The following is a 16,276-nucleotide window of genomic DNA, read 5'->3' on the forward strand; positions in this document are numbered from 1 at the left end:
TCTTTCATGCTTAGTTTCCTCAGATTAGAAGGGAGAGAAATGCACACACATGATCCACCAGCCCATGTGGGATTCCCTCTGCCCTTCTGGCATCTGAAGGCTGTGATTCAAAGATCCCCCCTGCAACCTTTCCACAAATGAACCAACTGATTCTCACAACCGAAGGGAGAATTGACACCTCCCATTGAGGGACAAAAAAAAGTCACACTCTGGCCTGCTGGCAAGTCACCTGTCATTTCCAGCTCATCTTCATAGTTCCATAGTTAGTCCTATTCTTTAGTAAATATAAAGACTATTAAAAGCTTCTATGAGGTGCACTATGTGTGTTTCTGGGGTCAGTCTTGTGCTTGACACAGCGAAAGCTCATTTTAGTTCAGTGTGAAAAACCAGACCTCACCAATTCATCACAACTAACTCCATCGGAAGCAGAGGATTGCTCCTCATCTGACTCCTCCTGTGTGAGACCTGATTCTCAGTCAGAGGTTGATGCCGGAACTGAGACCATCAGCCATAGAGAGATCCTTCCAGAATATGGTGTCATTAACCCCGCAGTTCACTACTGCACTTTGCCATGATTCAGGACTGGAACTCTTGTCATCGACTTTAAAGATCCTGGTTGACAGAAAAGGCAATCTGAATGCTGGGCGCATCTATTGAATTACAAATGATCGGAATGGCTCCTAAGTCAGGGTGTTATGTCCTGAAAATAGGTGACAACTGCAAACCATCCACCCTGGTGTTGACTGACTTTAACAAGGTTCAGTTCACAGAGATTGAGGGCAGAAAAAGGAAACAGCCTAAAAAGGGTAAGTTTGCTGTGTTGCCCTCACACCACTTGATTCATGGTCCTGATCCTAAGGATCTCACCTGATACTTGGTTTTATAGGAAGGATGTGTAAAATTCCCAGAACGCTAGGAAACAGGGACGAAAACACTTCAAAGAGAAAGTTAATGAACTTGTTTCTGACCACAGGGCATCCTTCAGCACATGCTGTCTGGAGTGGCCTCCAACAAGGAGTGTGTGGTGAGGTGCTGAGAATGCAATGGGAGCAGGGTCCTGTCCCCACGCTACAGAAGCTCACAGTTTAATGCAAATGAGAAGCCAGTGAGGACATCACTACTCCTGCTGTGCACTTGGGAACTAGAAACACAAAACCTGACTCTGGAGGGAAGCTAAGGAAGCATTCTACTCTTGAGTTGACATAAGTGCATCTGAAGCTTCTGATCTCCGATGAGAACAATGGGGGACACCAAACAGAATATAAAACCCATGATTGAATACATCAAATTGCTAACATGGCAGTAAACAGACATGAGGTGAAGATGGAGAAGAAGGAAACCCAGGACGAAAGTCAGCCTCGCATTTGGAACCCATTTCCCTGAGTTTCATTGCTGAATTCCAGAAGGAACTACTGAGATGCAAAGAAGCACAGCAGCTTTTGCACACATGCGTGGGATTAGATGGAAAACAAGTGGATTGAGGGTCTGCCAATGAAAGCGACCCATACTGAAGTCCACTGGCTCTGGTTGAGACCCAGAAGAGTCATGCATCAGAACAGAGGTGGACAGGAAATACCCTGGCCTTTGTAGGGACTGAGCCTGCACCGACGACCTCAATTGCAGCCTGTATGGAAGACCCCTGACCATCCCCCATAAGTCGACTCCCATCTCTTCTGCAGCAAGATAACATGCTACTAGGCCTCAATTCATTGCTAAATATTTTTTAACAAGTATCTCACATTTAACAAAAAAAGATCAGTCATATGGCAGCAAAATACAATGTAATATGACCAAAACATGAAAGACTGTGAAAACGAATCTGGAGGTGACCCAAGCATTGAATTCAACAATCCAGGCTGGGTGTGGTGGCTCACACTGGGAGGCTGAGGTAGGCAGATCACCTGAGGTCAGGAGTTCAAGACTAGCCTGGCCAACATGGTGAACCCCTGTCTCTACTAAAATTACAAAAATTGGGCTGGGCACGGTGGCTCATGCCTGTAATCCCAGCACATTGGGAGGCCGAGGTGTGCGGATCATGATGTCAGGAGTTCTAGACCAGCTTGGACAATATGGTGAAACCCCGCCTCTACTAAAAATACAAAAATTATCCGGGCATGGTGGCATATGCCTGTAGTCCCAGCTACTCAAGAGGCTGAGGGATAAGAATCGCTTGAACCTGGGAGGTGGAGGTTGCAGCGAGCCAAGATCATGCCACTGCACTCTAGCCTGGGTGACAGAGTGAGACTCTGTCTCAAAAAAAAAAAAAAAAAAAAATTTGGCCAAATGTGGTGGCACACACCTGTAATCCAAGCTACTCGGGAAGCTGAGGCAGAATTGCTTCAAACTGGGAGGCAGAGGTTGCAGTGAGCCAAGATTGCACCATAGCACTCCAGCCTGGGCGACAGAGCGAGACTCTATCTCAAAATTAAAAAAAAAAAAAAAAGGCTGGCTGTGGTGGCTCACGCCTCTAATCCCAGCACTTTGGGAGGCTGAGGCGGGTGGATTACCTGAGGTCAGAAGTTCGAGACCAGCCTGGACAACATGGTGAAACCCCATCTCTAGGAAAAATACAAAAATTAGCTGGGCGTGGTGGTGGGCACCTGTAATCCCAGCTACTTGGGAGGCTGAGGCAGGAGAATCGCTTGAACCCAAAAGGCAGTGAGCTGAGATTGTGCCATTGCACTACAGCCTGGGCAACAACAGCAAAGCTCCATCTCACAAAAAAAAAAAAAAAAAAAAAAGAGAAAGGAAAACCAATGCCAGTACTAGCAACTCCTCTTCCCCCGAAAAGATGACAAACAAGAATGTAGGAAGGGAAAGGAATTATACAGCTTAAACTAATGAAGCAGAAAGGACAAACTCAATTTTGAACCCACTGAATTTGCCACAAATATTGTAGAAAATATTCTCAAGGACTTTACAGTTGTCTACTTTGATTGGCACATGGTTCATACAACAGTATTTGTGTCAAGGCACATCTTACTCTTTTTTGGCGGTCTTCCTCTTTCCATTGATTTTGTCATGATGGTTGATTTTCGTTGTCACCTTCGTCTTATGGATTTTAGCTCTAACTTTTCTTATCACATATCTCCGTAGAGTAATGACGTCTTTCCGGCCAATTTTTTTTCCTGGAAAGGAAGAAACTCTTTTCTTTGTGTGCATACAAATGGACCTCAGCCCTTGCTGAGAGTGAGGACAGGAGAAGGTGAGAAACCTGAGGGCAAGAAGCTGTTCTTTCCCTTTCCAGGGCAAACTCATTTCCACACTATGGGGACTCCAACAGAGCCATACCTTCCTGTCTACGTCGGTTGGACCTCCAGGCTCTCTGTTGTACATCTGTGGATCCATCATGTCCATTTTCAGACTGGAAGATAGTCTTCAGGAAAGACAACTAGGAAATAATAATATAAGAATGACGGCTGGGCACGGTGGCTCATGCGTATAATCCCAGTACTTTGGGAGGCCGAGGCAGGTGGATCACGGGGTCAGGAGTTCAAGACCAGCCTGGCCAAGATGGTGAAACCCCGTCTCTACTAAAAATACAAAAATTAGCCGGGCATGGCAGCGGGCGCCTGTAATCCGAGCTACTCGGGAGGCTGAGGCAGAGAACCGTTTGAAGCTGGGAGGCGGAGGTTGCAGTGAGCCGAGATCACACCACTGCACTCCAGCCTGAGCGACAGAATGAGACTCTGTCACACACACACACAAAGAATGACATGAGGCTGGCACGGTGGCTCACTCCTGTAATCCCAGCACTTTGGGAGGCCGAGGCAGGCGGATCACCTGAGGTCGGGAGTTTGAGACCAGCCTCACCAACATGGAGAAACGCTGTCTCTGCTAAAAATACAAAATTAGCCAGGCATGGTGGTGCATGCCTGTAATCCCAGCTAGTCGGGAGGCTGAGGCAGGAGAATCACTTGAACCCAGCAGGAAAAGGTTGTGGTGAGCTGAGATTGTGCCATTGCACTCCAACCTGGGCAACAAAATTGAAACGCTGTCTCAAAAAAAAAAATAGGCCAGGTGCGGTAGCTCACACCTGTAATCCCAGCACTTTGGGAGGCTGAGGCGGGTGAATCACAAGGTCAAGAGATGGAGACCATCCTGGGCAACATGGTGAAACCCCGTCTCTACTAAAAATACAAAAATTAGCTGAGCATGGTGATGCACGCCTGTAGTCCCAGCTACTCGGGAGGCTGAGGCAAGAGAACTGCTTGAACTCAGGAGGCAGATGTTGCAGTGAGCCAAGATCCCACCACTGCACTCCAGCCTGGTGACAGAGTGAGACTCCATCTCAAAAAAAAAAAAAAAAAAAAAAAAAAATGACATGAATATACTTCACACAACGGAACTGTACACTTCAACACGGTTAGATGGTAATTATCATCTTCTAAGTATTTTACCACAGGTTAACATGTTTCACAACTTGAAAAGGAAGTAATTACCTTCAGCTCTCTGAGTTCTAGAATTTGTAACATTTCACCCCCTGCTCCTTCCTGATCTGCACTGGAGCATCTTCCTTCTGTCCCTGCTCTACTCAGAGTTCACTTTCCCTTCCCTCACATCAGCTTCATTGAGGCTGGTTTGAACTTAACGCAAAACATTCTCACTAATGACTGAATTCCCACCAAGATTTCCATATTATCACAGTATGCTTTTAATCTTCTAAGATATTAAATATTTGTTCTCATCATAGCGAAAATGCAATGCAAATCCCATCTCAGATGTGGGTCAGATACCTATGAATCTCCTGAGGTAGTCATTGAAATGACTTTTTTCTTGAGATGGAGTGTCACTCTCAACCATGCTGAAGTGCAGTGGCGCTACCTTGGCTCACGGCAACCTCCACCTCCCAGATTCAAGCGATTCTTGTGCCTCGGCCTCCCAAGTAGCTGGGATTATAGGTGCCTGCTACCATGCCTGGCTAATTTTTGTCTTTTCAGTAGAGATGGGGTTTCACCATGTTGGCCCGTCTGGTCTTGAACTCCTGACCTCAAGTGATCCACCTGCCTCAGCCTCCCGAAGTGCTGGGATTACAGGCATGAGCCACCACACCTGGCCTGAAATATCTTTCAAATTCTTGGTAGAATTTGTTTTTTCCTGATTTCTGCACATAGGATAAAAAAAAAAATCATGTACTAGGATTTCGAGAGAAGCAATGGGTAATCTAAAAAGATGAAAAGAGCAACCACGTCAATCCCACAGCTACTGCTAGATTTCATAGGAAAGGTAGCTGGCCCAGTTTGGAGCTAGGAGAAATGTCAAACACATGAAGAAATGACAAGCAAAGAAATGCCATCACGCATGAATGCTTCATGGCACCCATGATGTCCCTGCTTAGGAGGTAATGGTATAGATGACTAGATGACAAGGACAAAGATGAGAGGTGCGAAGTTGTCCAAGTCCAACAGCTCAACTGAACTTTCCTAAATGGAACTGTTAAAAAGTGGTAAATTTAAAAACTTCCCCTGGCTCACGTGGTGGCTCACGCTTGTAATCCCAGCACTTTGGGAGGCTGAGGCGGGTGGATCATTTGAGGTCGGGTTTTGAGACTAGCCTGGCCAACATGGTAAAATCCCGACTCTACTAAAAATACAAAAATTAGCTGGGCATGGTGGTGGGCACCTGTAATTCCAGCTACTTGAGAGGCTGAGGCAGGGGAATCGCTTGAAGCCAGGAGGTGGAGGTTGCAGTGAGCCGAGATCACACCATTATACTCCAGCCTGGGCAACAGAGGGAGACTCGTCTCGGGGGTGAGAAAAGAAAAGAAAAGAAAAAAAAAAAAAAAAAGCTTCCTCCAATTTATACCGAAAATTCTCTGTTCAGGACTAAGTGGCATAGAGAATGTTAAATGTGCCTAGATATCTTCATAACTCATATATTTTCTGTTTTCTACATATCTTGAAAGGCAGTGCCAAATGACGTGTAATTATCTAGGTGGTGAAACTGAAACATACTTCCTCTTCCCTTGAATATAAAAAAGCATTGTGGTATTAGTACTTTTATCTTGGATCATTGTTCAGAAGGAGGTTCAGCCCCCAGACAACCACATTTTTACTGTCATGAATGGCAAGACAAAATGTAGAGCTCAACTTACCCAAAGGAAAAAAGGCTCAAAAGACAAATTATGGCACAACTTAGCAGCCAAATTCTTACCAAGTACAGACTTTTGACATACTGATCTCTCTCCAGTTGCAAGTGGGAACATGCACTTTGAATGATGTCATTCAAAATTACCCTGCCCAGACACACTTTTCATTGATTCTCTTGGAGGGCAGTTCTAAGAGATTCTCTGGGGCTTTCTCTGCATCATGAGACGCAGTGCAGTTCTGCCCTTCACCTTCCGGCAGTTTGTCACCTCGTCCCTATGACCTCAGAGGAACTTTGTCTCAGGCCAATTGTTTGTTCCTTGGGCTCTTTCATTTCCCCTAAAAATCATTTGCTGCCCCTCTAAATGGCCTACATCTCCATCTATCTCCCTCTCCCCTCAGAAGAGGGTGCTCTTTAAGCATCAACCATCCGGCCCTTCTAGCAGTCTCATTTTTCAGCTGGTTCCCATGTTTATGCCTGTTCTATGTTTTTCTTTTCCTGTTAAGCTGTCTGTTGTCAGCTCATTTCTGCAGTGAATCTTCAGAGAGGAGATTGCAAGCTTTCCTTCCACCCATACGATAGAACTATAAAGCAGAAGAGTTTAGAAAGAATTTCCTATTTAAGTGATGAAACCTCATACTCCATTTGTGATAAATAGCACAAAGGTTAAAAAAACTTATTTTTGACCAAAAGCTCTGTTGACATTCTATTAAACAAACACCAACCTATTTAATTTTCATAATGTAAATGGCAGACATTTTCATAATTCTTATGCTAATAAATCATTTCCCTGATTTTTGGGGTAAAAACCACATATTCATAATGAAGTCCAGAAATGTGAATTGTTTTATATAATTTATTCTTATTTGTGATTACAAGTATACCTCTACAGAAAGTTAGTATACTCACACAAAGGTAATTTGTGCAGAAGAGAATGGTAAATGTGTAAGGTCTCAGAAACTCAATAATGATAATTATCAAATTATCCAATTTTTGTGGAGATGGGGTTTTGCCATGTTGGCCAGGGTGGTCTCGAACTCCTCCACAAAAGTCAGTCTCACGATGACGATAGACAGCCAGAGTATTGATAACCTGGAATAATAATAGTTGAAATAATGAAAAGGTCAATGACACCGACAATATTTCACTCAGAAAGAATCATCCTTAGAAACCGTCAACCTCCTCCAAAAGGTAACCACATCCCTCATGTATCACCGTGGGATTCCACTGCTACAAAAAAGAACAGAAGTTAGAAGTCTCATGTTTTTCAGATGGCTGGTAGTGTTTTTAGGCATTGCAAATGTGGGGTGCTGTCTTTCTTGGTATAAAGCAGGGATATCCAATCTTTTGACTTCCCTGCCTATATTAAAAGAAGCAAAGTTGTCTTGAGCCACACATAACATACACTACCACTAACAATAGCTGATGATCTAAAAAAAAAAACTCTTTTTTTTTTTTTGGAGACAGAGTTCCGCTCCACTCAGTCGCCCAGGCTGGAGTGCAGTGGTGCAATCTCGGCTCACTGCAACCTCCAGCTCCTGGGCTCAAGCCATTCTCCTCCCTCAGCCTCCCGAGTAGCTGAGATTACAGGTCTCTGCCACCATGCCCGACTAATTTTTGTATTTTTAGTAGAGATGAGGTTTCACCATGTTGGCCAGTCTGGCCTTGAACTCCTGATAGGCGATCTGCCTGCCTCGGCCTCCCAAAGTGCTGGGATTACAGGTGTGAGCCACCGTGCCCAGCCATTTTTTTTTGTTTTTGCTTTTGTTTGGTGTTTTGTTTTTGAGATGGGGTCTCACTCTGTCACCCAGGCTGGACTGCAGTGGCGTGCTCTCGGCTCACTGCAACCTCTGCCTCTCAGGTTCAAGTGATTCTCCTGCCTCAGCCTCCTGAGTAGCTGGGAGTACAGGTGCCTGACAATGCACTCAGCAAATTTTTGTATTTTTTGTGGAGATGGGGTTTTGCCATGTTGGCCAGGGTGGTCTCGAACTCCTGACCTCAGGTAATCTGCCCGCCTCAGCCTCCCAAAGTGCTGGGATTACAGGCATGAGCCACTGTACCTGGCCAAAATCTCCTAATGTTTTAAGAAAGTTTACAAATTTGTGTTGAACTGCATTCAAAACCGTCCTGGGCCACATGCAGCCCGTCACTCATGGCTAAGACAAGCTAAGTATAAAGTAATTATCTTTTCTTTTTGTTTGGAGACAAAGTCTTGCTCTGTCACCCAGGCTAGATTGCAGTGGCATGATCTCAGCTCACTGCAACCTCCGCCTCCCGGGTTCAAGCGATTCTCCTGCCTCAGCTACTGAGTAATTGGGATTACAGGCGCCTGCCACCGCACTTGGCTAATTTTTGTATTTTTAGTAGAAACAGGGTTTCACCATCTTGGCCAGGCTGGTCTCCAACTCCTGACCTCATGATCCACCTGCCTCGGCCTCCCAAAGTGCTGGGAATACAGGTGTGAGCCACAGCACCTGGCCAGTAGTTATCTTTAAAGTTATTTACTTGTTTTTTAAATTGATGTATAACATTGGATGCATTTATTATATATCACATGGTAAAAGAATCCCTCTAAATAATACTTCTCTCTTGGATTATATGAATCTTTGTCATGTAAAGCTCAGCATAAGTAAAAAAAAAAAAAAAAAAAAAACAATGAAGAGATTACTTCATTCACAAATAAGTATCAAATTTTAGTGCTTAAAAATTAACAAGCTGGGCCGGGCGTGGTGGCTCACGCCTGCAATCCCAGCACTTTGGGAAGCCGAGGTGGGTGGACCACGAGATCAGGAGATTGAGACCATCCTAGCTAACACGGTGAAACCCATCTCTACTAAAATTACAAAAAATTAACAGGGCATGGTGGCACGCGCCTATAGTTCCAGCTACTTGGGAGGCTGAGGCAGAAGAATCACTTGAACCCGGGAGGCAGAGGTTGCAGTGAGCCGAGATCGCACCACTGCACTTCAGCCTGGGTGACAGAGCGAGACTCTGTCTCAAAAAAAAAAAAAAAAAAATTACCAAGGCGGAGATCATGAAAATGGCATGAATAGTGTGGGATTTCTCTAAGATTGTTGATATTAATTCCATTAGACTCTTATGTGAGTGAAGACGAAGACTTCCTCTGAGTAAGTTCAGACAGCTTGTGATAACATTTCTACATCGATTCCTCAGGATTTAACTATATATTCTTGAAAACATCTGAATTTTAAATGTTTCTTTCAAGATGGTGAATTAAACAGAGATAGCCCTTCATCAGGTTGAACTGAGCATATGCTGAGTCTGAAATGGAAATGATGGAGTTAGAGAACCATACAACAATGGTAATGATTTCAGAAACATGGTGTTGAGCAGAACAAAGCAGACACAAAAGAGTACCTATGGCATGGCATGCATCTGTATACGCGAAATTCCAGAATAAGCAAGCTAACCTATGATAAGAAAGAGACTGGCTGGGAAGAGTGAGAGTTCACTTTCTGGGGTGACATAATAGTGTAGATCTTGGCTGGGCACGGTGGTTCACGCCTGTAATCCCAACGCTTTGGGAGGCCGAGGCGGGCGGATCACCTGAGGTCGGGAGTTCAAAACCAGCCTGACCAACGTGGAGAAACCCTATCTCTACTAAAAATACAAAATTAGCTGGGAGTGGTGGCACATGTCTGTAATCCCAGCCACTCGGGAGGCTGAGGCAGGAGAATCGCTCGAACCTGGGAAGCAGAGGTTGCGGTGAGCTGATATTGCCCCATTGCACTCCAGCCTGGGCAACAAGGGAGAAACTGTCTCAAATAAATAAATAAATAAATAAATAAAACAATGTAGATCTTGAAAGGGGGTTGGTTTATGCTGGTGTATGTACTTTCCAAAGTTAGTAAACTTACACTTAAGGTTATATATTTTGGCCAGGCGCGGTGGCTCACGCCTGTAATCCCAGCACTGGGAGGCCGAGGCAGGCAGATCACGAGGTCAAGAGATGGAGACCATCCTGGCGAACATGGTGAAACCCCATCTCTACTAAAAATACAAAAATTATCCAGGCGTGGTGGTCTACTAAAAATACAAAAATTAGCCAGGCGTTGTAATCTGAGCTACTCAGGAGGCTGAGGCAGGACAATTGCTTGAACCCCGGAAGCGGAGGTTGCAGTGAGCCGAGATCTTGCCACTGCACTCCAGCCTGGGCGACAGAGTGAGACTCTGTCTAAAAAAAAAAAAAAAAGTCATCAAACCAGATGACACAAATCAAATGACATTTCACTTTGTTTTGGTCCATTTTGTTTGTTAGAGACAAGAGTGCAGCGGGGCCATCTCGGCTCACTGCAACGTCCAGCTCCTGGGCCCAAGCGATCCTCCCACCTCAGCCTCTCCAGTAACTGGAATAACAGGTAGGCACCACCAGGCCCAACTAATCTTTTTTCGAATTTTTTGTAGAGATGGGGTTTCGCTATGATGCCCTGGCTACTCTTCAACTCCTGGACTCGAGTGATCTGCCCACCTCGGCCCCCTAAAGTGCTGGGATTACAGGCCTGAGCTGTGTAATTTCATGCCGCGTGACACAGCCCAGTAAAAAGGAAGAAACCCCACGGGTCCAGCGTCTACTCACAGGGGTGGGATGATGGCTGATAAATCCCAGCAGGAGCCAAAAGAGGAGCCACCACCGCAGCCGCATGTCCTGGTCCTTTCAGGGCGCCCTGAGGCGGCCAGGACAGAGGTGGAGGTGGCTTAGGGCAGGGGGCAGGGAAGGGTAGGGGACCGGGCCGGATCTGAGTTGGGGAGGGGGAGGGGAGGGGGAGGGGAAGGGGAGGGGAAGGAGGGAAGTAAGGGAAGGGAAAGGAGAAGGGGGCTGTTGGGCACCTGGAGGAGGTGGAGGAGGAGGAGGAGAAGAAAGGGGTCTGGGAAAGGATCCGGATCAAATTAAGTTCTCAAGCGCTGGTGGAAGGTTTAGCTACAGGTCACGGAGAAGATCAGGGAAGCAACAGGACACGCGGGGCAAGGGAGCGTGAGGCTTAGGAGCAATTAGAGGGAGACAAAAAGGTTCTGCTATCCACCAAACCTTCTTCGGTCTGGGCCCTCCCTTGGCAACCCTGGGGCTTTATACTCCCTCTCCACCAATCCCTGATGACCCCGGTGGTGCCTCACAATGGACAATGCCAAGTAGCGCCCGCATCATTCCAATGACCCCTCCCCCATCTCAGTCTCCCACACTCCTCGCAAGGACAGGTCCTCTCTGGAACCTTCACAAACCTGATTTCTGGTCCTCCCCAACCAGCTCCCTGTCCCTGCTTCTGGGCGCTCCTTCCTTCCTGAGCTCCCAGGGTTCCTCAAGGTCACTTTTGGTGACAAAACATAAAAAACAAATGATGGCAGGATGGCAGGAAGAACCTCATACCCAAGCAGAGTGCCAGGTTTTACAGCCTCCGCTCAGCCATTCATATCCTAAGCAACAAAACATCAGCAGGATGCGGAAGGTCCCGATAGTAAACCATCTCCATCACATCCATGTAGCCATCCGTCCATCAACCTGTATCTCAGGAACAAATGTAGATACATTCATTTTAAGCATGCATGGTACATTTACAAAAATTAACCTGACTTATTTTGTTCCAGCAAATCTCAATATACTTGAGAGCAATCAAATCACACAGCATGTTTCTGATCATATAACTGTGCTAGAACTCAATGATTAAAAGCTAATTCAAAATTATTATTTGCTTGGAAATTCAAAGTGCCCTTATAAGACATAAACATAAGAAAGAATCCAAAATGAAACAAGATCGCCTTTCAACTCAATGATAAGATCATAACATGGCAATAAAATGTCTCCTTCTGGCCTGGGAATTCCTCTTTGTGGCACAAGGTTGTGTGATCTCAAATCACTCCTAACCCACCTAGACATTTTAACATCCGAAACCGAGTGATGATGTCCTTATCTATATCATCTTACTGCCCGTGTGTGTGGACTTTAAATTCTGAACCCAAATGAGGGGGAGAAAACCAAGTTGACTTTCATGATTGACCTCTCAGGGATGTCCAAGGAATCTGTGCATTTCAAGAAACAAAGTTCATCAACTTCTCTCCTAAGGTATTTGCCCACAATACCCAGAGGGCTTGGCAGCATCATGTGTGATGGGTGGGGAGCTCCAAGCAGGTGGGCAGGACCCAGGGGCCTGGTGACCAGGACAGACCCCCCACTGTCCATCACCTTTCCTGGTCCTGTCCTCTGCTAAACTTCCCACAGGCCTTCTGCCCGATCACACAGAGTGTGCCCAAACTCTCTCAGGCCTCTGGCAGCTGAAAACCACTGCTTTAAATCCCTTTACCATTTACTATGACATAAGGTTATTGTAAACAGGAAATATTCTATTGATGCTACAAATGGAAAGCCAATGCCTTTACCATAAATAGAAAAACAACCCTAAGAAGCAAGCAAAACAAAAACAAAACAGGGGCTGGGTGTGGTGGCTCACGCCTGTAATCCCAGCACTTTGGGAGGCCGAGGTGGGCGGATCACAAGGTCAGGAGTTCCAGACCAGCCTGGCCAATATGGTGAAACCCTGTCTCTAATAAAATACAAAAATTAGCCGGGTGTGGTGGTGGGCGCCTGTAGTCCCACCTACTTGGGAGGCTGAGGCAGGAGAATAGTTTGAACCCGGGAGGCAGAGTCTGCAGTGAGCCGAGATTGCACCACTCCACCCCAGCCTAGGCGACAGAGCGAGACTCTGTCTCAAAAACAGCAACAACTACAAACAAACAAAAAACAGGGTTAACGAAAGTATGGAATTCAATTCTTTTTATATGCTGCAGCCATGTTCCGGCCCTAGATTTGGCTGGGCATGGTGGCTCACGCCTGTAATCCCAGCACTTTGGGAGGCTGAGGCAGGCGGATCACGAGGTTAGGAGTTCGAGACCAGCCTGACCAACATGGTGAAACCCCGTCTCTACTAAAAATACAAAAATTAACCAGGCATGGTGGCACACGCCTGTAATCCCAGCTACTCAGGAGGCTGAGGCAGGACAATCCCTTGGACCCGGGAGGCGGAGGTTGCAGTGAGCCGAGATCGTACCATTGCACTCCAGCCTGGGTGACAGAATGGAATGACATTCTGTCTCAAAAAAAAAAAAAAAAAAAAAAAAAAGAAGCCCTAGATTTCGGTTGTGTTGGTTGTAAAAGGAGAGACCAAGTAAGTGGGGGTTGAAGTCAGATTAGAGCAAAAGTGAATGGCAGAGAGTAGTATAATGTCCATGAAGGGCTGCTAGAGTCACCGTGATCATAGCCCAAGCAGAGACAGGGAAAGGAAGATGTGAGCAGAGTTTGGGGTCTCGAACAATGGAGGTTATTCGTGCAGCCCAGGAAAGGCTCCTGGCAACCTCCCTTGCAGGCGGTCCCTCATGGAGGCATGGCCAGGCACCTTAGATTTGAGACCAGCTATGTTGCTGCTGACCAGCTGTGTGACCCTGGGCTGGTTTCCTTCCATACAATGGGAGTGCCAATGGCTGCAAGCATGCAAAGACCGTCTGAGGATAGGAGGAAGCAATCTGTTGAGCACCCGTGTACCTGAGTGTCATCACCTCCCAAGGGCATCCTTCGTTCCAGAGCTGGCACCTTGGAAGGCCCTTGGTCACTGAAGGCAGTGATGATGGTAACAGCAGTAAATCATCATTTACAGCTGATGAGGGAAGGCCAGGGGTAGGGCTCCTAGGTCCTGGATAACAATGAGGGTCTGGGCACTCCTGGGGACAGCTGAGTGGTAGGACTCCTGGGTCTCCAGGGGGCAGGTCCATCTTCAGTGGCATTGGGCCTAGGCTGGGATGCTGAGTTATCCACTGGAGCATCGGCAGTACAGGCAGGCACAGACGCAGTGGATCCATCGGAGGTGGCAGGTGTAGGATCATCTGGTGAGCAAGTAGAGTCACCAAGCCTGGCTGACCACTACCCCCACTATCCCCACAGACGATGCCCTGTCCCTTGCCTCATGCTCCGGCAGGGTACAGGCTCGCACCTGGGGCCTCATGGAGCATCTCTCTAAGACCTCTGTGTCCTGGTCATTGAATGGGCACTTGAGTCACCCAGGGCCATTGGAACAAAGAGGAAGAATCAGGCCCCACGATGTTTTGGGAGAGTGTTTAGCACAGGAAAATGCACAGAATACATGCACGACACGGGGGCACTGTCAGTGTGGGAGCAATAGTTTACAACCTCCAGCCCTAATCTGAGCACTCTCACCTGTGCAATCTGAAAGGAACAGGAGACTTGCAGGAAAAAGAGTGCCTGGATTTAACTTAAAGGAACTAAAATGTTGGAATTTTTACTCTTGATATCCTTCCAAATCAACTCTCTCAATGTTCCCATCCTCAAAACTATCATATGGGGTAACTGAGGCAGTCAGAGATTTACTGACTCAATGTCACTCAGTTGATTCTGAGTTCACTGCTGATTACATCTGACCAAACTGCTTTTTCTGAAGTCTACTCCGTTTCATCATGCTGGTGATGATTTTGTGCAGCTCTGGGACAAACTCCACCTGGCTGAGGATAAAGCAAATCTGCGGTGACTTAGTCCTCCTGTCATTTCCCGTCAGTTCCCCACTCTCCTCCTCTGCCCCTCCACAGTCTCCCATGCAGGCTGACACCATATGACGGCCTTAATGGAGTCCACCGAGTATTTCAGGTTCTCTCCTGGGCCACTTGAAAGTGGATGTACCCATGGGATTTGCTTTGACCCAGGAGATGTGAGTGGAAGTGAAGCGTGTCACCTCGAGGCAAAAGAGTTGGGAGCCATTGAGACTGGCCACCCTCTCCTTCATCTCTTAGAGCAGCTGACAGCTCCCATATGGAGGCTGCTCCTTTATTCTCGTGGCAGGATGAGGGCATGTGGGGCACAGGGCACAGGAGAGCCATGGAGGATGTGCAGCATGGGCAGGAAAAGAGCCTTCAGTGGTGTACATTTCCATCGTTTGGGGCTGTTTCTTACCTACAGTGATACCTAGCCCATCCTAGCAGGCATGCACCATCTACCCCACACTCTGTGATGCAGACTAGCCTGCCGTCAGAACATGAACTGGTGGTCAGACACACGTAGGTTTCAGTTCCAGCTCTGCCTCTTATTGACTGTAACCTCAGGCTTAACTTTCAGTCTCTGAGCCTCAGTTTCAACTCTGTAAAATGAGGTGGCTATACCATCTCAGGTTGCAGAGAGAATTAAATGAAATATAAGTGCATGTAGAGCATTGAACCCAGGGCCTGGCACACACAGTGAGTACTCAATGTTAGCCATGTAGCTTCATGATGCATACTGATTGTCAATATTCAGACAATCCAGTAAAGTATTACCAAAAATAAAAGTAAACTTATTTGCATATGTATTCTTTCAATCTTTATTTTTAAACAGGGTAAAACTATGCATATTCTTTCATAGCCAGTGTTTTTCTCTTCATAGTATATTGTTAAAATAATTTTATCTTGGACCGGGTGCAGTGGCTCACACCTATAGTCCCAGCACTTTGGGAGGCCACGGTGGGTAGATTACGAGGTCAGGAGTTGACACGAGCCTGGCCAATATGGTGAAACCCCATCTCTACTAAGAATACAAAAATTAGCTGGGCATGATGGTGCACACCTGTAGTCCCAGCTACTCAGAGGCTGAGGCAGAGGAATTGCTTGAACCCGGGAGACGGAGGTTGCAGTGAGCCAAGATTGTGCCACTGCACTCCAGCCTGGGCGACAGAGTGAAACTCTGTCTCTCTCTCTCTCTGTGTGTGTGTGTGTGTGTGTGTGTGTGTGTGTGTGTGTGTGTGTGTGTGTGTGTGTGTGTGTGTATCTATATAAATCTCAAAAATAAAAGATCATTTTTGAGATTATCATTTTAAAAGACAAGATAATGTTCAACTTAATGACTAATTTAATTATTACTGTTGGACTTTTTGTAGACTGCACAGAGCATTCAAAACAAATGAAGGAGAATAAAAAATATGTATTACATGTTGTAAAATAAATGTGATGTGGTTAATTCTTTTATTCAAAATTATAGAACATATATATGTACTATAGAATGTATTTCTTATTATGAGTCATGTTAAAAAGTAGTTTAGAAGCCGTTGATTTGAATTTCCTTTTCAAATTTTGCAGGATAATTTTTTTTTTTTTTTTTTTTTTTGACAGAGTCTCGTTCTGTCGCACAGTCTGGAGTGCAATGGCG

The 16,276-nt window shown here is 46.1% G+C and overlaps 1 protein-coding gene across 22 annotated transcripts in view; it reads right to left on the reverse strand.

Annotated features, from left to right (window-relative positions):
• Positions 1-16,276, reverse strand: part of LOC129394237 (nuclear pore complex-interacting protein family member B8-like) — a 43,715-nt gene that overhangs the window by 4,035 nt on the left and 23,404 nt on the right. For 14 of the 22 annotated variants that reach the window (XM_063598493.1, XM_055099955.2, XM_063598499.1 and 11 more), the window contains 3 exons: positions 6,997-7,179; positions 3,292-3,391; positions 2,984-3,128 (listed from right to left, as the gene is read on the reverse strand). In XM_063598493.1, the coding sequence (XP_063454563.1) occupies positions 2,984-3,128; positions 3,292-3,391; positions 6,997-7,179 (428 nt within the window). Of the gene's footprint in view, positions 1-2,983; positions 3,129-3,291; positions 3,392-6,996; positions 7,180-10,684; positions 11,412-16,276 lie in introns of those variants that run through there. The other 8 variants (XM_063598508.1, XM_063598509.1, XM_063598504.1 and 5 more) reach the window with 2 other exon arrangements.

The sequence above is a fragment of the Pan paniscus genome, chromosome 18, assembly GCF_029289425.2.
Source record: "Pan paniscus chromosome 18, NHGRI_mPanPan1-v2.0_pri, whole genome shotgun sequence".
Lineage (NCBI taxonomy): Eukaryota > Metazoa > Chordata > Mammalia > Primates > Hominidae > Pan > Pan paniscus.